This window comes from Tupaia chinensis, unplaced genomic scaffold, assembly GCF_000334495.1.
Source record: "Tupaia chinensis unplaced genomic scaffold, TupChi_1.0 Scaffold000683_1, whole genome shotgun sequence".
In the NCBI taxonomy this organism is placed as follows: Eukaryota; Metazoa; Chordata; class Mammalia; order Scandentia; family Tupaiidae; genus Tupaia; species Tupaia belangeri.
Window position 1 is genome coordinate 1,379,188 of NW_006160206.1, and position 23,024 is coordinate 1,402,211.

The 23,024-nt window shown below is 38.3% G+C and overlaps 1 protein-coding gene across 3 annotated transcripts in view; it reads left to right on the forward strand.

The window, feature by feature from the left end:
* CACUL1 (CDK2 associated cullin domain 1) overlaps window positions 1-23,024 on the forward strand; it is a 68,951-nt gene that overhangs the window by 42,794 nt on the left and 3,133 nt on the right. For 2 of the 3 annotated variants that reach the window (XM_006160405.3, XM_027776568.1), the window contains exons 4-8: window positions 821-916; window positions 2,813-2,915; window positions 9,400-9,489; window positions 13,958-14,096; window positions 22,599-22,642. In XM_006160405.3, coding sequence (XP_006160467.1) covers window positions 821-916; window positions 2,813-2,915; window positions 9,400-9,489; window positions 13,958-14,096; window positions 22,599-22,642 — 472 coding nt within the window. The remainder of the gene's footprint in view (window positions 1-820; window positions 917-2,812; window positions 2,916-9,399; window positions 9,490-13,957; window positions 14,097-22,598; window positions 22,643-23,024) is intronic. The other variant, XM_027776569.1, reaches the window with a different exon arrangement.

Sequence of the window (23,024 nt, forward strand, 5' to 3'; positions counted from 1 at the left end):
TAGTGATCGTCACTTGAAACCCCATTAAGAGTGCTTGGTTTTCTCTCTGCCTGTGTGTGTGTGTGTCTCTCTCATTAAAAGAAATACAACTTAAAATTTTTTTCATTAATATTCTAATAGTATATTAAGCCTGTACCATGACCTTGGACACCACCACCCCCTTGTGCCCTCCCCAATTCTGAGCCTGATTTAGTTTGACTCCAGTAGGAACTATCTGTATAATTCAGTGATGAGTTTTAAAACATAATTTATCTTAATTTTGAATGTATCTTTTTACTCATTAAGAGAGCAAGCATTAACATGTTAAGGTTCCATGATTTTTAAAGATGACTAACACAGGGAACCAGCAATTAGCATAATGGCTATGTTGCTGGACTCCCATGTAGTCGACCGCGGTTCGTGTCCTGGACCCGGTGGCTTAAAACTCACGCCGGGCGCGTGTGCGTGCGTGCGTGCCCAAGATCCCGAGAGGAGAATGGAGGAGAAGGGATTGCGGTGTGACCATCCCCCCTGGGGGGTGATTTCTCGCTTTCTGTCTCTGTGTCTCTCTCTATCTGTCTGGCGAGCGCACGCGCCCTACAGTGAAAATCTCTCCAAAAAAAAAAAAAAAAAAAAAAGATGACTAACACAAACCTCAGTTTTATATAGCAGATTTTTGGAAAGAAAAGGTCTTAACTTCAGGATATAGATGGTATCCTTTTATTGTGACTCTGTGTGAATTTTGGATTCTTCCTAAGTCCTTCTGCATTTCAGACTGCAGTGGAAGGTCGTTTGCTTGCTTTCTCAGAGTGATCACATATCTATATGTTCTTTGTCACAGGCCAGCCCTCCCGATCTCTATATTGAAAGATTTAATATAGCTCTTGGACAGTATATGGGAGCATTGCAGAGCATTGTGCCTCTTTTCATATATATGGTAAGTTAGAGCTTTTTCTTTTTCCCCCCAAATACTCAGTGTGTCCTAATTTTCTTTTATTAGAAGTTAAATTATTTAGCTTTGGTAGTTTGATAGTTTATATTTTGAAATACTGTAAGTAACTTGTCTGTTTTTGCTGAGTAGACAAGCAGACATTTTTACTCAACAGTCACTCAGTGAGCATTTATTTTATTTCTGCCACATGGTAGGCACTGTGCTTGGTCCAGGGAAAGTGGAAAGTTAAGACGTGTTCTAAAAATATGATGTATGATAAATACAAAGTCATTCCATTAAAAACAGAACAGTGCAATATTAACTTCCATTCTGATGATCCCCTTTATTTGGGGAGTTATATTAGGAATGTAATTAATAGTTAGTTAATTAGTTCCCTCCCTCTTTGAAATATACAGAATTGTAGATTCTTAATGTTAATGTTGCTATCGAACAAAGGAGCCCTTAGAAACCATGGCCCCTCTGGACCAGTAGATGGTATAATGGTTACATCACTGGACTCCTACATAGTCTGTTGTGGTTCAAGTCCTGGACCTGGTGGCTTAAAACTCACTCTAGGCACGTGTGTGTGTGTGTGTGTGTGTGTGTGTGTGTGTGTGTATGCGAAAATCTCTAGAGGCGAATAGAGGAGAAGGAATTGTGGCAAGGCCATCCCCTCTAGGGGATGATTTCTTGCTTTCTGTCTGTCTCTCTTCAGTGAGTGCATGCGCCATATAGCAAAAACTTAAAAAGAAAAAGAAAGCAACCATGGCCCCTCTTCATTTACTAGGTTAGGGAATGGTATGTTTAGGTTGATTCTGTATTCTATAGTAGTAGATTGCTGTATATGCATACCAAGCTTTAAAATAATTTTCCATAAAATGTACATTTAAGTAAAAGCCAAACAAAATTACTTCCACCTCTTATTTAGAAGTCACTTTTCAAAAGATCATGTAATGCTTCATGATTTTCATTTACCCTTATTTATTCTTAGGGTACTGATAACATTTATAAAAGTTAATCAAGAGTTTTCTAGTTAATAATGCAGAAGAAACTGGTTTTTGCCTTGTCTTTTGCCAAGACTTATCTTGGGAGAAATTTATAAAAAGGCTTTTCTTTTGCTTTAAGTAACAGAACTCTTATATGAATCATGAAACTAGTTAAAAATGGAAGACACAGGGACCAGCAGTTAGCGTAATGGCTATGTCACTGGACTCCCATGTAGTCGACCGCGGTTCAAGTCCTGGATCTGGTGGCTTAAACTCATGCTGGGTGCATGTGCGTGCGTGCGCAAGATCCTCAGAGGAGAATGGAGGAAAAGGGATTGCGGCGTGACCATCCCCCCTGGGGGGCGATTTCTCGCTTTCTGTCTCTCTGTCTCTCTCTGTCTGTCTGGCGAGTGCACGTGCCCTGTAGTAACCTCTCAAATGCCATAAATGCCTTGGAAATGCCATAAACTGAATGACTTAGACTTCTCATTGAAGTGGAGTGTGAGTTGGGGAGTCTGCCAGTGCATGTTCACTGCCTGCTTTAAGCCTCAATAATGGATAAATGGGGTATTTTTCATTAGTGTTTCCTATTGTTGTCTCTAAATGATGTATTTTTAAAATGTCTGTACATCCTTATCTAGTTAATATTGGTTCTTGTAGTATTTTGTTGGGGATGTATGGTTCATAGCATTTTATCTTTTTGCGCTCTTAATTTCATGCCAGAAAGACACATAACTAATAGTGGCAGGGCTTTTGTTGTTTCATGTTGAGTTTTGTTTATTTATTTATTTAGATTTGGTTTAGTTTAATGGATACCTCTATGCATTGTTTCCTAAAATAATGTTTATTGCTTTAGTTCATTGGACTTACCATTTCCCCCAGTTGATTTACAAAAAGGAATTTATTTCTTTTTCAGAATAAGTTTTACATCGAAACCAAGCTTAACAGAGACTTAAAAGATGACCTTATAAAGCTGTTTACGGAACATGTTGCAGAAAAGCACATTTACAGCCTAATGCGTAAGTAATTCAGTCATCTTTTAGGATGAGATAACACTTACAGTGATCTTTTCTTTATTATTTCTTTTTTGAGGTTCTGAGAACATTGATATATAAATACCCCAATGCTGACATTGGAACTAGATAGCAGGCAGTGTTGGAGCTCACCCTGTTATATTAGGGAGAAACAGTAAGAAATTGAAAATGTGGCTTGAAGGTCACTTGGTAAGCTGGAAGCTGCTTAGCCAGGTCACTAGATAATGCCTTCATGTCAGGCCTGATACTTGTTGCCTTTATTTTTCTGACAATGAGGGAAGAATTATTAGGAGGTTCTGTCATAATTTCATTAGCAATAGCTCTAGAAGTGTAATGTTACATTTTTGAAGTGGTAGTACAGAATCTTCTCTGATTTTTATCCTTTAGTATAGAAATCCTTCTCTAGACCTGGCACTGTCATTTACTGTGTGTTTTAGACAAGCTTCTTATCCTTTTGTGGTCTTGCAGTTTCTCTTCTACAAATCAGTATTTGTAAAACATGGTGATGTAGGTAATTAAGAAGGCAAATCAGGGTTGCAGCAGGTGGTGTGGTAGTAAAGGCACTAGACTCCAACATGTTCGACCACAATTCAAGTCTAAGTCCTGGACCCTGTGGTTTGAAAATCATGCCGGGTGCATGTGTGAAATCCCAGGAGGAGAGTGGAGGAGAAGAGATTGTGGTGTGGCCATCTCCCAGAGGTGGGGCAGGGTTCTCACTTTTTCTCTCTGACCAGTGTATGTCTCTATGGAAAAAAAAAAAAAGAGAGAGAGAATGAAAGCAAATCAAAGTGCCAGCATCTGTTAGTCTTTCCTTATCTTCAGGTCTCTCTGACTCCCCTCACTGTCAGTGGCATCTCATTCTCCCTGTCCGGAAAGAATATACCTCTCCAAGTGAGATTTAGAAGATCCCTATAACCTAATGTTTCGACATCTTGTAAAAGTCATAGTTAATATATCATCAAGTCAATTTTTTTTTTTTTTTGGAGAGGTTTTTGCTATAGGGCACGTGCACTCGTCAGACAGACAGAGACAGAGAGATGGAAAGTGAGAAATCGCCCCCCAGGGGGATGGCCACGCCGCAATCCCTTCTCCATTCTCCTCTCGGGATCTTGGGCACGCACACACACGCGCCTGGTGTGAGTTTAAGCCACCAGGTCCGGGACTCGAACCATGGTTGACTACATGGGAGTCCAGCGACATAGCCATCAGGCTAACTGCTTGTCCATCATCAAGTCATTTTTTAAGAATTTAGCCTATATTTACATTTACAGTATGCATTATTAATTGTTTTCCTGTTAGTCATATTTTATCACAATTGACTTAAAAAATTATTTTATTTTTTAATTTATTTAGTTTTCACATGAGTTTTGCCAGAGAAAGAGAGAGAGTGAGCAAGCAAGCCACCAGGCATAGGACTTGAACCATAGTCGACCATGTGGGAATTCCAACACCTTCACCACTTCAACACTTGCTGGCCTCTCACAATTGACTTTTACTAGTATTTACAAAAGAATTGTTCTAAGTATGACCACAAACTTTTTTCATTTTTTATTTTAAGTTGAGATTGTTAGGAAGTAGGAATTGTTAAGCATTAGGCTAATTTATTTTAGGAAGGTGGGGTTTTCAAATAATGTAAATGAACATAATGTTGTTTTATTATATTCCTAAGAGATTCCAAAATCAGAACAGAGTCGTAGAATCTTGAAACTATGGCATGTTTATTTTTTTCAAAGATTGAACATATATCTACAAACATCTTAAAAGATTATCCCATGATGTAATCCAACTATTAATTACAACCATTTAAATATTTTCTTTGATATTGACATTGTCCTTTTGCTTTCATTGTAAAATAGAGTACAGTATTTTGAAGTCGTTTCTGTTAAAATTTTATAGAGAAACGCTGTTGTCTGGTAGTAAAGCCAATGAATGCACTCTGTAGATATGTTTTTGCATTTGCCAGTAATTTGGAAATCAGTTATATTAGACGTATGCAAAGGGGATATTCAAAAGAGAATATACTAGTCTAGATCTGATAAGAGAAAACATAAAGAGAATTTGAAAGACTAGTTTGGCATCTGATAAAAATTACACTAAAAGGTGGACATATGTTTTCTTTTCTAAGTAAACTGGAAAGGCCTTTAAGCTTTTGTAAATTGGGTAAAACTGAATTTATCAGACACCATACACTTGTGTGTGGATGCCTGAAATCCTGAAAGGGGATAGATGGAGAAGTAATTGTCATGTGACCATTGCCCATGGGGAATGCTTTCTTCTCTCCTTCTCTGTTTTTCTGTCTCTCTCAGGCTAGTACACATGCCCTCTAGCAAGAAAAGAAAAATCAAAAACCAAAAAACCGAGTTTATCATGTATTTATTGAGCAATTTTCAGGCATTGCTAAGAGTACTTAGCAACTCCTTACTAAGAGTAAGGAGTATGAAAGTGACCAGCAGCCTCATTGGTTTGGGCTGCAGAACAAGGGAATCTATTTAACAGTATTATGTGGATGGTCATCAAAAAGATTTTTAAAAAACCACACACACTGTTTATATGTGGTAGAACCTGTTACAGATACTTTATATGTATTGACTTATTTAATTTTCATAAGCTTTTAAGACAGGTACAGTCATTATTTTCATTTTATGGATGTTGAGAAGCTGAAGCAAAGAGAGGTTAAAATTAATTTAAACCAAAATAACACAGCTATTAAGTATCAATGTGTCTCTAGTTACACATTTTCTCATCACTTATTCCAACAAAAGTAATTCCAACAAACTAGTAATGACACTCAGTTGCTATGATTTTTAAAAATCTGATCAGTTAACTTTATTTTAAAAAATATGATTTTTAAACCTACATTTAGTCATTGCATAACTCTATAGCATACAATCTGGTTTTTCAAAGTTTGCATGTAGTATGTGCCTAATCAAGGACATTACCATGTACATCATCTTCAATAGGGAACTTTCCATTCTGTTATGTGTTTCTTCGCTTTGCCCTACCTACTCATCCTCCACCATCCACTCCTTCCCTAACAGTATAGTATTTATTCTTATCCTCCCTACTATCATATCTTTGGTCTTTCCATTTCTGCCATAGAGTACAGACATTCAGTATATAGTTAGCAGGGATATACAATGACTTTCAAAGTCTGGCTTAATTTGCTTATCATTAAATCTGCATTTATCCACTTTGAATCAAATGACAAGGTCTCATTGTTTCCCATGATTGAATGGTATTCCATAGTGTCTTTGTGCCCGTTTATTTTCTTCTTGTGGTTTCAAATACGTTTTGAATTGCTCGTGTGTCATTTATTATTGCTGTGTAACAAATCATCCCCAAACACAATAGCTTAAAACAACTGTAGTCATTTACTTAGCTCTGCACTTTGGGGAAGACATGGTGAAGCGGTTTCTCTTTGCTGATGCGGCTCAACCAAAGACTAGGACTTTTTTTAGTATGACTCACTCATATGGCTGGTGAATTGGTACTGACTTTCGGTTCCTCATGTTTCCTCCAAGAGTGACATCCAAAGATAGAGGAAATGGTCCAGTTTCCTAAGTTCTGGCCCCAGAAATTGTCACACTGTCACTTTTGCTGTATTCTATTACAAAGCCCAGATTCTAGGAGAGAAGACATGACCCTTATCTTTCAGGAGAAGGTGTGTCAAAAGGATTTGAGGGCCATGTCTTAAACCAGTACAGCAAGACAAAAGGAACACTGTCTGTGCCAGTAAAGAGATCAGTACTCTAGAGCTCCTATTATTCATGAACAGTATCTTTCATGAATGAAGACAGTGACATCACTGTACACAGAGTGATTTTCTGTCCGTTCCTTGGTATGATCATTTTCATCTAGATAATGCTTATAAAATAAAGTGGCTTCTAATTTTAGCTAGTGGTAAAATTATTTTCCCTCAAAATTAATTTTTACTTTGAATTATACTTTGAAAATAGCAGAACTGCTAGGATCTACATTAATTAAGGTAGGTTCATAGTATTATTTTGTTGGTGATTCTGAGCAAATGTGATAGAATTACAAATATTTAGGGCTGGGGTTAGTTAATGGGATACATTTCTTGAGAAAATGAAATATGTTAAATTTTTTAGTAGAAGATTTATAAATTAGTTGCATAGAGAATTTTAAATAATCATGTTTTAGTGCAAACTCTGTAGTTTGAAATATGTAATTTTTTTTTTGAGAGCTTTTTTTGCTATAGGGCGTGTGCGCTCACCAGACAGAGAGAGACAGAGAGACAGAAAGCGAGAAATCACCCCCTAGTGGGGATGGCCACGCCGCAATCCCTTCTCCATTCTCCTCTTGGGATCCTGGGCACGCACGCACACGTGCCCAGCGTGAGTTTAAGCCACCGGGTCCAGGACTTGAACTGCGGTTGACTCCGTGGGAGTCCAGCAACATAGCCATTACGCTAACTGCTGGTCCCTGAAATACGTAGTTTTGAAGTCAAGAGTATTTTTAGTTTTAGTTTTAATTTTAAGAGTTGCTTTTTGGGGCCAGCAGATGGCGTAGTGGTTAATGCCTCTGGACTCACATGTAGAAGACCGTGGTTCAAGTCCTGGACCCAGCAGCTTAAAATTCACGCCAGGCCTGTGTGTGCGTGCCCAAGGAGGAGAAGGGATTGTGTAGTGACCATTCCCCCCTGGGGGTGATTGCTTGCTTTTTTGTCTGTCTCTCCGGTGTGCACTCGTGCCCTACAGCAAAATTCTCTAGTCTTAAAAAGGCAAAATAATTGTTGCTCAAATTAATAAAGGAGAGAAGCCCTTGAACAAGTCTGAGGAATACTTGAAAGACCAGAGGATCTGGGTTCTGGTTCCAATTCAAGTATTGAAACGGTGTGTGACTTTCGGCAGAGCACTTATTTAACCTCCTAGACTTCAGTGTCATAGTTTGTAAAAAGAAGTGTTTAGGACTAGCAGTTATCTAAGGTCCTATCTTAGTTTTAAAACTGTATGATTTATTGGCATCTGTGATGAGTGGAATTGTTGGAGCATACTTGTTTCTTTAATATGTGGTGTTGAGAAGAAAACTGTTGATAAAGGAAACACTTTATTAGTACCACTTGCATATAAAATCTACATTTCAGTGGTAGTACAGTGAAGTAGGAAGACTACAGAATTTAGAGTGAAACAAAAGTTCTTGGACCCCTTCTGCCACCAGCTAGCCCTGTGACTTTGGATTAATTACTCAGTGGGTTTTGTTTTTAGCCTCATTTTTCTTACCTGTTTGAAAGAAAAAAGAAACAAAAACAAAAACAAAGTAGATAATAAAGCTGTAAGAAAGTAAATCCTAAATTAAAGCTTGTGAACATTAAGCATATGTAAAGTACCTAGCACCTACTAAATACTAAATATTTTCTTTACTTTGTCAACCTGTCTCTCCCCCAAACTCCAATTTTTTTCCTTAAAAGGGAAGACTAACTAGAGTTTAAACAGAGAGAATTTTATTGAAATATCACAGCACCTTCTCAGTTTTCTGTGAAAGTTGTCTTTTTTTTTTAAGAGAGATTTTTTGCTCTAGGGTACGTGCATTCCCCGAGAGATAGAAAGTGATAAATTGCCCTCCAGGGGCATGGCCACACCACAATTCCTACTCCAGTTTCCTCTCAGGATTTTGGACATGCATGCATACACATGCACCTGGCATGAGTTTTAAGCCGGTGGGTCTGGGACTCAGACCACCATCAGCTACGTGGGAGTCCAGCGACATAACCATTATGCCATCTCCTGGTCCTATCAGTGTAATATTTTTAATTAATTAATCCCAAATTAGTTGATGTGAATTTTGTGTATAATTTAATCTTTATCACTTCTTACCTGTCAGATTGACCTAGATAATTACAGTTATGGAAAGGGTTGTTTAGACACATTATGTGCTTGATCATATGGTGAATATGTGATTGAATGTGAAGAATTAGTGGGAACAAGACTGAAGCCCGAAATGATTGGTCAGAAGTAGGAGAATGGATTAATAAAGACAGGTCTTGGATTTTGGGTACATGTTGAAATTAAAATCTTGAGAAGACATTCATAATCTAATACTTAGAGTTTCCATTTTTAAACATTGCATTTTAAAGTGATATGATTTCTTTCTGAAATTCTTTAACATTTTAACATTTCATCTTAAAACATATCTGCGCTGTTCAATATTGTACCTAACTATTGATGCTAACATTGGGAGGATAAACAGTGCATCTCTGATAGCCTTTATTGTATATATTCAAATATAATTCACATTGTTATATCTAGCTACTTTTTTTAACCCTCAGTATATAAACACATGATTTGTCCCTTTGGGCTGTTCTTTTCTTGCACTTGTTTACCATTTAGTCTTTGAGAGAAATAGTAATAGAAAGGTTCTTTCTAATTTCAACATGGATTCAAGATCCAAGACCCCTTTATGATCAGTAAGTGTTGCATCCTCTTCAACCCATTTTTTCTTTTTATTTCAGCTTTACTTTTAGAAGCCCAGTCAACACCATTTCAGGTCACACCTTCTACTATGGCGAATATTGTGAAAGGCCTGTATACTCTCAGACCAGGTAAACATTTGTCATTTCTGTGGGGATTAGGCCTTGAGCTCTGTTCTTTACAATTCTTAAGAGAAGTTACTTATATAAAGTAATTATTTATGTAGTAGCAAGAATATTTTATTGTATGTGTCCAATGAACTTTTTTTCTAGCTTAGAGTTTTGAATTTCATTTTACACTAGTGATGGAAACAGCTCATAAGTTTCTTCATGTGCTTGGTTGTGAATGATTATTTTTAATGCTCGAAGGCATCCAACATTGTTTATATTACAGCCTTATCCAAGAGAGTAGAGGTTCTATATGTGTTTGATGAGGTCTAATGGTATATTGATTTGCATTAGCATAAAGTTGAGTAGATATTCATCACTGTGAACGGTAAATTCAGAACTCACTTAGGACTCTGTCTGCTAGTGAAAACCAACTAGTTTGGTTTTTGCAGTACCTGTGAGGAAATATAAAAAATAATATGTAGGATACACTTTGGATAAAATTGGATCTCACATTTGGTTTAAATCTCTGTCTTTGTTGTTACCAAGTTTCTTCTTCCTGCCTCATGCTACAAATACACCCTACATATTCACAAGACATTTAGAAGCACTGAAAAAGTTCTAGTTATTTCCTAAGAATGTTTTGGGTAGAGATAGAATCAGAAGAGCACAAGCAAAAGTCAAAGATTTTTGTATTGAAAAGCATGGTTTGTAAATTACCTTGAAGTATCTATCTTTGAATAAAAGCATTTTAGATGTTAAGGAATCCCAAGGTCCTTTTTTCTTTTTTTTCCTTCTCTTTGGAGAGTTTTTTTTTGCTATAGGGCGTGTGTGCTCACCAGAAAGATAGAGAGAGACAGAGATACAGAAAGCTAGAAATCATCCCCCGGGGGGTATGGCTATGCTGCAATCCCTTCTCCTCCGCTCTCCTCTTGGGATCTTGGGCACACACACACATGCACCCAGCGTGAGTTTAAGCCACTGGGTCTGGGATTCAAACCATGGTCGACTACATGGGAGTCCAGCAACACAGCCATTACACCAACTGCTGGTCTCACCAAGGTGTTTTTATATGTATGTATCTTCCTGTCTGTAAGCCAGGACTTAATCTTGTCATAGAGTTTTCTAGATAATTAAAGAAATGTCCATGAAGAGAAATCGCAAGTTCTCAGTCTATAAACCTGAAATGCTTTGCTGACAGTAATTATCCATTTGTGAAATTCTTCTGTTGTTTGAGGATAAATGAAATAAAACATGATGTAAAGAGCTTAACACTACCTGATAACATAACAAGTGTGCAGACATTAATTGACATTAATTGCTATGATTACTATCCATTTGAGCTTAGTAGTTACTTTAATTAATTGATGGTTTGATTGTTAGCTGTTAGTTGAAATGAAGAATGTCAGAATTTAGCACGCTAAAATGGAAACCAAGTGAAGACTGGTACCAGGGCTGTCTCTGACTACTTTAAATGTTAGTGACTTTTAGAATATTCAAGTTTAATGTTACTTAAATTTAGATCAGTCCTTGAGCTCTGTTCTTTATAATTCATAAAAGAAGTTACTCGTATAAAGTAATTATTTATTACATAAAGTAGCAAGAATGATTTTTATTGTATGTGTCCAATGAACTGACTTTTTTTCTAGCTTGGAGTTTTGAATTTCATTTTACACTAGTGAGATGAAAACAGCTCATGAATTTTTTCATGTGCTCAGTTATGAATGACTTTTTTAATGTTGGAAGGCATCCAAGTACAGTATGACAAATTCTGCCTCCCAAGTAGGCAGCTCTATCAGCTCTGGCTTTTATCATGAGTAACAAAATTGCAGAATAAAGCTAATCACTAAGAGGAGAAAAAAAATTATAGATACATGTTTATCTAAATGCTATTTTATCTAGGTCCAAACTCTTGTAATAGGATTTATACTTCTTGTGAGGAGAATTCTGTATTTCAGAATTGTCCTTTTGAAAAGGTGAATTTTATCGCGGACTAACCTTTTGCTGCCCTAGGCATTTTCTGAGATACTGTTAAACATATTTTGACATTTACATGTCTTGCCAGTACCCATTATATTCCTGGTTTATTAAAGCAGTTTTATTCACCTGACAGAATAAGGTTAGAATATTTTAAAAACTGAATTTTGAATGTAAAAGTTTCTCCCATCATAGTTCTCAAGTGCTGCTCTTTGTGTGACTGCATCTGAATCACATAAGAAAGTTTTTTTAAGCTGTAGTTTTCTGGGTTCTGATCACTGAAGATTCTGATGGCTCATCACTTTTGGTGTGCTTCCATTTGGTCTATAGAAGCTCAGTTTAGAAATAGCTCCAGCAATATACTATGCTGTCTTTTTTTCATTTAACATATACACTTTCCTTCATTTCTTCATCTTTTCTTATTTATTTAAAATTGCTATAGGGCTTGCCAGAGACAGAGAAAGAAAGAGAGATTGAAAAGTGAGAAAGTACCTTCCGGACGGATGACCACACTGCAATCCCCTCTCCTCCATTCTCTTCTCAGGATTTTGGGCATACACATAAACGCGCACGCGCGGCCCAGCATGTTTCTCAAGCTGCCGGGTCTAGGACTTGAATCATGCAGTTGGCCATGTGGAATCCAGCCACCTTAATCACATCACTGGCTGGCTCATTCTTCATCTTTATTTTAATGATTGCTTAAGTTTGGTAGAGTAGCAAACTTCTGCCAGCCTGACTGGTTAGTGATTCCCTAGATCATTGTATTGAGGCCCTAAAGCTATATTTAAGCTAAACTGGAAGGACAACTGCTGGGAACACTTTGCCATGAGTTTATGCAGGGTTAAGTGGATTGGTCCTTGTATAATTTGTAGTGCTTATTTGCTGTCTTTAATGTAGCTATTCTGGGGCCAGCAGGTGCAGGGGACTGGATCCAACATGGCTGACTATGCACTTCGAGTCTGCTGGGTACACGTGCGTGTGTGCGTGCCCAAAATCTTGCGATGAGATTGGAGAAGGGATTGCAGTGTGGCCATCCCCCTTGGGGGATGATTTCTCGCTTTCCCTCCCTCTCTGTGTTTCTCTGGCACATGGGCCCTCTAGCAAAACTTAAAGAGAGACAGATGAGAGAGAGAAATAAAACGCTGTTCTTTTGAGCTTAAAAAAACAAAAACCAAAAAACAAAAAACCTTATTTTGACTCAGCATTGTCAAACATGTTTTTTTCAGGTTTAGAATCACTTGCTCACTGTTTTTAAAGTGGGTTTACTGGATTCAAGAGCATCAACATCGTTACTGGCTTTTAATATATACAGCCAAGATATTTTCCAAAAGGGAAAATTTGAAAAGGCTACATTAAAACAATTCAAAAGGGTCAAAAGGGTCAGCAGTGGTAGTTAAGGATGCCCAGCAAAAGAGTACTAGTTTCATGATGCCTTTGGTGGGGATAGGCACTATTTTATATTTAATGTTTACTGAGTAGGGAGAAAAGAATATGTTTATTTTATCTTGAACTTTTCTGAGGCTATTAATTAACAAGGCTACTTAGTACTTTTATTTTTTATCAATAATTTAATCTAGTTATTTATCCAGCCTTACTGATTTATACAAATTCTTTATAATAAAATACTAATTCATCTTTGTCATGTCTGGTGTAGATATTTTCCTGTGACTTCTTGTCACGTTGTGCAGATTACTCTCTTGATCTTTTTTTAAAAAATAATTTAGTAACTACTTCTCTCTTTTGTTACTGTTAATTGTATTTAATTTGCTCTAATTTAACACGGGTTTAAAAAGATTTTTATTTCGGGACTGGCAGGTAGCATTAGTGGTTAAGGAGCTGGACTAGTTTCGTGGCTGACTGCAGTTTGAATTCCAGACCTGGTGGCTTGCTTTCTCTCTGTCTGTCTCTATCTCTATCTGGTCAAATTAAAGAATAATAATGAGTAAAAATAATAATAATAAAAAAGGAATAAATCTTTTTTAAAAGAAAACTTATTTCAAAGTACTAACCAGTTATGTCCGGCTAGGTTATTGACTGCGTAGTCCTCCCTACCCCTTTGTTCGTGTTGTCTCTTTTTTGAAGATATGCTTCCTTATTGTTACCTGTGTTACTCTCCTTTAGGGCCAGCATGTTGTTTTAATTCATGGCTAATAGGATTGGTATTTCTACCAAGCCCCTATTCCTCCAAACCCTTTCACTCAGAATTCTTTGTAATCTCATTCTTTTTTTTCCTTTCATATTTACAATTTTCAACAAGATCTTGGGATTTTTCATTAAATTCTATTCAACCAGTAAAATGTAAAAATGTCTGCTTTCTTCATATTGTACATTCTTCTTAGAAAAAAATTTAACTCCTTTTTTTTTTTTTTTACCTGAATGGAATTAATTGCATTAGCTTATTCCCTAATTTTGAATTTGGTTTTATGTGTGTTTTTGTCCTTTGAACAAAAAACTTGCCCTTTTCTGTTTAAATTGTCTATATGATTTCCTTAATGAATTTTTCCTTTTCACACAGAATGGGTTCAGATGGCTCCAACTCTGTTTTCTAAATTTATTCCAAACATTCTCCCTCCTGCGGTGGAATCTGAACTTTCTGAATATGCTGCTCAAGATCAGAAACTTCAAAGAGAACTTATACAGAATGGTTTTACAAGGCAAGTTTTTTTCTTTAGTGATAAAATATGTGCATTTTAATACTCCAGTTTGGCTTGTGGGCAGAGGTGCCATAGTTCTCAAAGCAGGAAAAAACTGCCTAAGAGCCCCACGCGCTGCTGCTGGGAGAGGTCGTTGGCTCCTGTTTGTAGAAATATTGAAGCTGGGATTTGGTTCTGGAAGCTGCTCTTCACTGCAGACACTCTGAAGAGGTTTCTCACTGGGAGGGCAGTTAGGTTGGGCAACATCCAAGAGCTCTTCCAACTCGGTCCACATGTTAGCCCCAGAGGTGGAAACATGTAACAGAAATTTGGTGACCAGTTATAATGTACTTTTATAAATAACTAAGCTAGCAGAGAGACTTTAAAATCTGTATTTTAATATTTTCACTTTTTCCCTAAATTTTATGGTTTTAAGTAGAATATCTCTTAGGCCAGCAGGTGGCAAGGTGGTCAAGGTATGCTGGGTTCCCACATGACCAACCACAGTTTGAGTCTCAGACCTGGTAGCTTGGAAGTCATGCTGGGCACGTGTGCGCATGTGCCCCACGTCCCAAGAGGAGATTGAAAGAGAAGGGATTGTAGTGTGGCCATCCTCCCTGGGGGGTGATTTCTTACTTTTCCTCTCTGTCTCTTGAGAAAAAGTCTTTTTCCCTATAGCAAAACCTTAAAAAAAAAAAAAAATCTTTTTACACATATCCAGGAAATTTGCCTCCCTTAGTTGTAATATATGTGCTTTGCTAGTTTATCTAAAATTTGTTGTTATGGCCATATCCCAGAAAATCTTGCAAGTTCATTTTTTTCAACTAAATTAAACTAATGTGAGGTTTTTATATTATGAATAATACAAGGTTTTCCCATAGGTGATTCCCCATGGGAAAACAGCTGGTTGTGTTACCAGATCATTTAAGGATACAATAATACCTTATATTTTCATAGACCTGTAAGTGCTTTCACATATCTTCTCTTATTTGAATCTCTAACAGTAGGAAGAAAGTTGCAGAAAGGAAGACTCCTGGGATGTTTCAGGCACATAGTATGCCCACAAATAGTTGCCTGAGTGTTGGCTCACTTACCTGACTGGGGCTAGGGGTAGACATTTCTCTTTCAGATGTTCTGAGGCCACACTAAATTTTAGAGAAAGCAGTCTTAACCAGGATCACTGTTACTAATGTTCCAATTTCATCACGGGTTAGGAAAGAAATCCTGTAATCTGTTCTTTGTTGGACTGGGATTGGCCTTTATTCCCTTCCCTTTTTATGTCCCGGTGGTGCCGTCATGTTCCTGTGTTGGTAGTAACACTGAGTAATCCACTGGCCGTTTACCCCCTGCTGGCAGCTTACCCTGCAAAGGCTCAGCGAAGCCAAGGACATAGGCCTGATAAACCTTTCATGTTGGCCAGGAAGAGAAGAGCTGTGGAAAAATGCTGGAATGTAAGATAGGTAGTTTTTCTTCTTGATTTGGGGATCAGGTACTTCCCAACACTAATTGTAGTATTTCTATCATATATAGAGTAGTAGTATTTTTATGTATAAAATGAGGCCACAAATGCCGTATTATTTTTACTTACTCATTTTGAAGATTTCATCTAGTTCACAAATCAAAATGATGTAGAAGGTATACATTGAGGAGTTTAACTTCCCATTAGTCTTCCTGTCTCCACCCCATTAACTAACCATTTCTGTTATTTCCTTATGATTCCTTCCAGTGTGGATACACACACACACACACACACACACACACACACACAAGCAGATATAACATATGTTCTTACTGTTATGTTTTTTTTACACATTTAATTGTGTGGATAAACTGTAACTTACTTAACCAGTTCCCAGTAGAGGGCCACTTGAATTATTTCTAGTCCTTTGCTATAGAGACAATGCTACGGTGAATAGTCTTGTATGGACATGGACAATTTTGTGTACCTGTTGCATATCTGGAGGGTAAATTCCCTGAAGTGGAATGGCTGGTCAGGAGTAAATGCAGTTGTAATTTTGCTTAATATTGCCAAATTGTCTTCTATAGGTGACTGTGCCATTTTGCATATATACCAACAATGTTTGTGTTCTTCATGGCCTTGCCTGTATAGTATGTTACTTATTGTTTTGGATTATTGCCAACCTAGCAGGGGAAAAATAATTACTCAGAACTGATGTAATTTGCATTTCTTCAGTGGGTATGGTTGAGCATATTTTTGTATGCTTTGCTTTTTCTCTATACTACCTGATATCCTTTGCTTGTTTTTCTTTGTTAGCTTTTTTTCCCTAATTTCTAGAAGCCCTTTTTCTACTGAAGAAACTGACTTTTTGTTCAAAATCAGACAGGTATTTTTCTGTTTGTCTTTGCATATGGTGGTTTTTGGTTTCATTTTTTTTTTTAATCATGCAGAAGTGCTTGCATTTTCATGTAATCATATCAGGTCAGAGGTTTTTGGTGGCTTATATTAAGTTTTAAATTATAGTTAAAATTTTTCTCCCTTTTTTTCTTTTTTCTTTTGCCAGAGGGTGTGTGCATGGTGAGGTGGTGGAGCAGGCAAGAGAGAGCTGGGAAAGACGATGGGAAATCACTTTGCATGGGATGTGGCTATGCTGCAATTCCTTTTCCTCCATTTCTCCCTCCTTTTGGGATTTTGGGCATGCATGTGCACGCACACACACACACACACACACACACACACACACTCTCAGTGTGTTTTTCTTCCTTTCTTTGCTTGCTTTCTTTTCTTTTCCCTCTCCCTCCTTCCCACCCAGCCACCTTCCTTCCTTCTTTCTTTCCTTCCTTCCAAGGGTACATGGGCTCACAAGAGAGAGAAAGTGAGAAACCACCCCACGGGGGGGATGGTCACACAGCAGTCCCTTTTCTTCCATTCTCATTGGGCATGCACACCTATGTGTTGGGTGTGATTTTCAAAGCCTTTGGGTCTGGGACTCAAACCATGATTGATGTGGGAATCCAGCACCTTAACCACGGCTCCATGTGCTGGACCTCCCCCTAGTGTGTTTTTCAAACCTCCAGGTCCAGGACTAGAACTGTATAGTCGGCCTTGTAGGTTCTGTGTGCCTTAACCACCGGACCACAGGCTGACTCTTAAATTTTTTTTTTTTTTTTTTTGAGAGGTTTTTGCTATAGGGCGCGTGCGCTCGCCAGACAGACAGAGAGAGAGACATAGAGACAGAAAGCGAGAAATCACCCCCCAGGGGGGATGGTCACGCCGCAATCCCTTCTCCTCCATTCTCCTCTCGGGATCTTGGGCACGCACGCACACGCGCCCGGCGTGAGATTTAAGCCACCGGGTCCGAGACGCGAACCGCGGTCGACTACGTGGGAGTCCAGCGACATAGCCCTTACGCTAACTGCTGGTTCCCAGACTCTTAAATATTTTTAAATAAAGGCAAAATAATCTGAGTATAACTTTTTGTCCCTAGGCTTACTATATTTTGAAGACTTTTATTCAAGTTTTATTTGAACATTTGTTTTTAGTTTCAGAGATGAGTTTATTAATATCTTTTTATAAAACCGCCTTCTGGGGGCCAGCAGGTAGCATAGTGGTTAAGGTGCTGGACTCTTACATGGCTGACCATGGTTCAAGTCCCAGACCTAGCAGTTTACTTTCTTTCTCTCTTTCTCTCTGTGTCTCTCTTTGTTGAGTTCACGTGTCCTACAGCAAATTAAAGAAAATAATAATGGATAAAATAAAATAAATAATTCTGTTAAAAAAAGCCTTCTGAAGACTTTAATTTCTGTGAAGCTCTGCAGAATACAGTTCTTGTGGACTTCTCTGAGCATCCTGAATTCACCTTTTATGACAATGTGGAGCCGTTTTAACTCATGTACAGACACTTTCCTCATCCTTGTTTTGGAACTGGAATAAGAAAACGGAATACAGGACTGCTTGCTCTGTAGCAGCTCTACTGTCAAGTTTGCTTGGTCTGAGCTGGGTAACCGACTCTGTAAATAGCTGGGGTAACATTGCCTTTGTACAAGGAGGCCCAGTGTCGCATTGCTCAGCCACAGTCATGTTCAGGGAAGTGTCTTGAATTTTTTATGAAATTGAAGTTTTGTTTCTGTTCGTGGAATTCTTTTGTGCAACTTCTGGCTGAGATTTAAACATTAAGAAGCATTCCAAAAGGTGATAAAGTGAAAATGTTTTATTTTGTAAACTTAATCAGGCCACCTTATAATTAACTTAGCACTGTATTCTACATTACTGTGAAGATTAAACTCTGCTTTATAAATTATTCTTATAGGTGCTTTGCCCAGAGTAGGCCCTGCCAAAACTGCTAATCTCGTACGCACTTCTGCACTTACTCATGTTGCTCAGAATGGCCGTGTACGTGTCTGCTTATTAGCAGTCGATTGAAAGCCTTCCTACACTCTTGTGCATGACTGTCCACATTCTGCCCTGTCACATTAAATACCTTCCTTGATCATTTTTTGGCTACAATTGTTTTGGAGGAAATGATGTTCACTAGTGCAAAAAAAAATTTGAGAATATAGTATAGACAAATCTTCTGGGAATTTTGTTACTGGCTACTCAGATATGAACAGTCATTTTATGGTTTATGCCTGTCCAGTCACCTGGTTCATGTTCAGTGTTGCAGACCACTTTTTCATGAACTCAGTGTTCCACATAGGTGGGATAGGAGTCTGGAATAGTCAGGACTCACTCAGCTTTATTGTGGATGGTGTAGACTAAGTCTTGGAAATATTTTGGAATAATATGTGAATGTTGTCAAATATATCCACTCTTGCAGTTGGTGAACAGATTCTCATTTGAGCCGGATTTGTGAAACATGCTCTTTAGGTGCATGGAAATAGAGGGTAGTCTTGTTTCAAGCTAGAATTAATAAATAAGTGAAAAGTAACATTGTCTTTTTGTCTCTTACCTTCATGGATTGAATTGATTGGAGAGCGTTGGCAGTTTGATGTCTCTCGTCAAAGCTCACGTTATGTTAGTAGATCAGGTCTTGTAAAATGCAGAAAAAAAATTCTCATTCAGACCAACGGAACCTCAGAGTCCTCATTCAGGTCTCCTTCATGGGTGTACCAAACAGCTTTTTTGTTTGTTTTTGGATAAGTTTTTGCTATAGGATGTGTGCGCTTGCCAGAAAGACAGAGACAGAAAGTGAAACATCACCCCCCTCCCCCAGGGAGGATGGCTACGCCACAGTCCCTTCTCTTGTATTCTCCTCTCGGGATCTTGGGCATGCACGTACATGTGGCCGGTGTGAGTTTAAGCCACCGGGTCTGGGATTCGAACTGCAGTCGACTGCATGGTAGTTCAGTGACATAGCCATTACACCAACTGCTGGTTCCCCAAATAGCTTTTAAAGGCAAATGAGGGCCAGCAGGTGACATGGTGATTAAGGTGCCAGATCCCACATGGCCAACTATAGTTCAAGTCCCAGACTTGATGACTTCAAAAACACAAGGTGCATGCACATGCATGCCCAAAATCCTGAAAGGAAAATGAAGGAGGGGAGATTGTGGCATGGTCATCACCTTGGGGGATGATTTCTCATTTCTCTGTGTGTGTGTGTGTGTGTGTGTGTGTGTGTGTGTGTGTGCCTGTCTCTCTGGTGAGCACATGCACCCTATGACAAAAATAAACAAACAAACAAATAAAACAAAGGCAAAGAAAAGGTTTTTTTCTGAATAATGCCTACCTACATTTCTGAAAAAATATACCTCATTAGGAGTATCATACTAGTCTTTTTAACTGAGATCATCCCAGATTTGGTCTTTTCATTTAGTAGCACAGGCTTTGTTTGGAGGGCATCTTCCAGCTTTCTAGACTTACAGGATTAAGATAAACTTTGGCAGCCTTTTGCATACATCACATATAATATTCTTTCTTCTTGCCTCCTGTTGTTTTCACATCTATGGTCCTGTTATTTCTGCATGTTCAGTGTTTGTCTAACTTTTGAGGGATGGGAATGAAGATTGTATTAGTAATTGAGGTTTGAGATATAAAATCCTGTATCTTCTTTTTTGATCAACATTCTTATTTGTTTTAGAATATTTGGTGAATGCACTGTAATACTAGTGTAAATAAGAATGTAAGACACTCAGCTGGCTTTGGTTCACACTCGAGGTGTTTTTTAAAAATGGGATGAGGGTGGATCTGTCTAGCGCTCTAAGGCCGCTGAAAGCTAGTTGGTGTGTTTTTGTTGTTGTTGTTGTTTTGTGTGTGTGTGTGCTTGATTCTTCTTTATAAATACTCAGACTGGAGAAAAACCCTTCAGAGATCATATTGTGTGCTCGCCTCGCCAGTCTTTAAAGCTCTTCACCCAGCCCAGCAAGAGATTTCTGCCCTGGTCTGAAGTATAACCATCAGAAATAGGAAAGTCTGATTATCTAAAATAAAATATTAATTCAAAAACAGGAAGTAATTACTTGGGCTAGCATTTTAATAATCCATCTGTAGGAATGTTCATGAATTACTCGCTAGTTGTTAATATAACAACTGTTTACTGAGTGTCTCCTGTGCTAGATAGTATTCTAGGCACTGGGATAAACAAGACAGATCCAAGTTCTTGTTTTCATGGAACTTGTGCCCTAATGTTAATAATAAATGTGCAAAAATATAAATAATTTCAAGTAATAAGTGCTATGGAGATAATTAAACAGGATGGGATAGTGTGAAGGCCTGTTCCAGCTAGCTTGGTAATAATGCCTTTGAGCCAGAATGTAGGTGATAAGATAGCTGTGTGTCTGTTTTGCCAGAAAGTAGGGGCTTGGGTGAGAGTGTTGCAGGAAGAAAATATAATAATTGCAAAAATACTGACATATCCAGGGATAGACAGCTAGGGTACTGAAGTCTAGTGAACAGAGACAGGCAGAAGCCATGTCACAGGGTTGAGAAAATGAATTGGAATTGATTTTTAACTGTAATGGGAAGCCAGCTTTAATCAGAGGCGTGAACTAATCTTATTGGGGTTTGTACCTTAGATCGCTGTGGCTCTTGTCTGGACAGATAAGGCTTGTGCATTTGTGTAGGGGAGAGATGATGGTGTCTTAGATTGGGATTATAGCAGTGGAGTTGATGAGGAGTGGTTGATTTTGGATTGTATTTTGGGACAGAATGCTCCAAAATGAGGGAAAGCAGAATCAAGGATGACTGTGGTAGGGCTTTGGTCTTAGCGATTGGGTGTGCTATTTATTGAAGTGGAAGATTGAAGGAGTGGGGATGGAGTAAAGACAGCATTGTATTCCGACCCTGGTAAATTTGCAGTACATATAAATGATCCAAGTGGGAATGATGACGAGGCAGGAAGTTGGACCTTCAAAAATAGGGAAGAAGTCAGAGCTAGATATGTTAAGTCAGGGAGCCACTGGCACGTGGAGAGTATTTAAAGCCACAGGATCACTATCCGAGAAGAAGAATGTGCATAGAGAAGGAAAGACGACTAAGGACAGAATGTCTTTTTTTTTTTTTTTTTTTAGTTCCGAAGGAGATTATAGGGTATAGCAAATGGCAGAGAAGGAAGGTCAGGCTATGGAGAAAGTGTTTCAGGAAGGAAAGATCAAGTATATAAATACCACTAAGAGACTGAGGAATAAAACACTGGCAAACTGGTGATTATCAATCACTGTTGAAGCATGTTAGTCATTTGTGTGGATTATTGTATGAAAAACTGGAGAGACAAAAAAAATAGGATGTACAGGTAGAATGGGACTTACACAGAACCCCTTCCTTTCTTCCTTCCTTAATTTGCTAGAGGGTGCATGCACTCACTGGAGATGGGGGAGGGTGAGAAAGCCCCCCCCCCCCATGGGGGATGGTCATGCTGCAGGCCCTTCTCCATTTCTCTTTTGGGGATTTTGGGCACACATACACATATGGCCAGCATGTTTCTCAAGCGGCCAGGTCTGGGACTTGAACCACAGGGCCAGCCATGTGAGATCCAGCCACCTTAACTGCCTTACCAGTGGCTGGCTCTAGAACTTCTACTTAATCTTAACTATGAAGTGAAGCTAGAGTTTCATTTGTAGGCAGTTGAGGATGAACTGGTTAATAAATGTGAAGATTCATGTCCTGCCTTCAAAAAGTGTATTAAGGTGTGAGATTCTAAAATTTTTTTTCAAAGGCTTTAAGCAGTTTTTAGTCTCAGTAAGACTTTTTTTAAGTTTTTTTTTTAATTATTCTATTTCATATTTGAAATTTACCCTAATAGGTGCAGGTCACCAGGGATGTGGATAGAAGAACCAAAGTTTATCTTCAGAGACAAAGTCTGAATCTGTTTTCTGAACTTAATGTAAACCATCTTTATAAATGATCCTTTCTTCATTTAATAGCTTTCTGTATTTGAGATAGCACCCTTTAGCTAAAAATATTCAGGTTATAAATGACTTAGCTTATGTTTAATGTCTGTTTTAAAATAGGGGTAGAAGTGAAATATCTGCTCTATTTTCATTATCAATCATGCCGACTTAATTCTCCTGTCTTGGTGTGTGAAGTCAGTCAGTTCTGTTGACTGCCTTTTCTTTTCTTATCCCTAGAGGTGACCAGTCCCGTAAGAGAGCCGGGGATGAGTTGGCTTATAGTAAGTAATGATGTTCCTTCCCACCTTCGATGGTTAGGTGATGTAAGGCATCCACTGGCAATAATTGTGCAGGAGCATAATGATACCCACAGTGTTCTCACACAGCATATGTGTGATCGGGGTCGGCTGTTCTGCAGCTGTGGCACTTCTGATGTCCAGTTGTTGGTGGTGATTCTCAAGCATTTGTCAAGAAGCCACCAGATTCTTTTGTCTCTGCTACGATGGGATAATGGTCCAATTCCAGTTACTGATAATCTTGGCCTCTATTTACTTCACTCCAAACCATGTGGTTTTGAGGGGTTTTAAGGTCCTCTTTCAAGGACTTGGGAGAAGAATAAGAAATTTTAAATAAACACATTTCTACCACTGTCAAATGCTATCT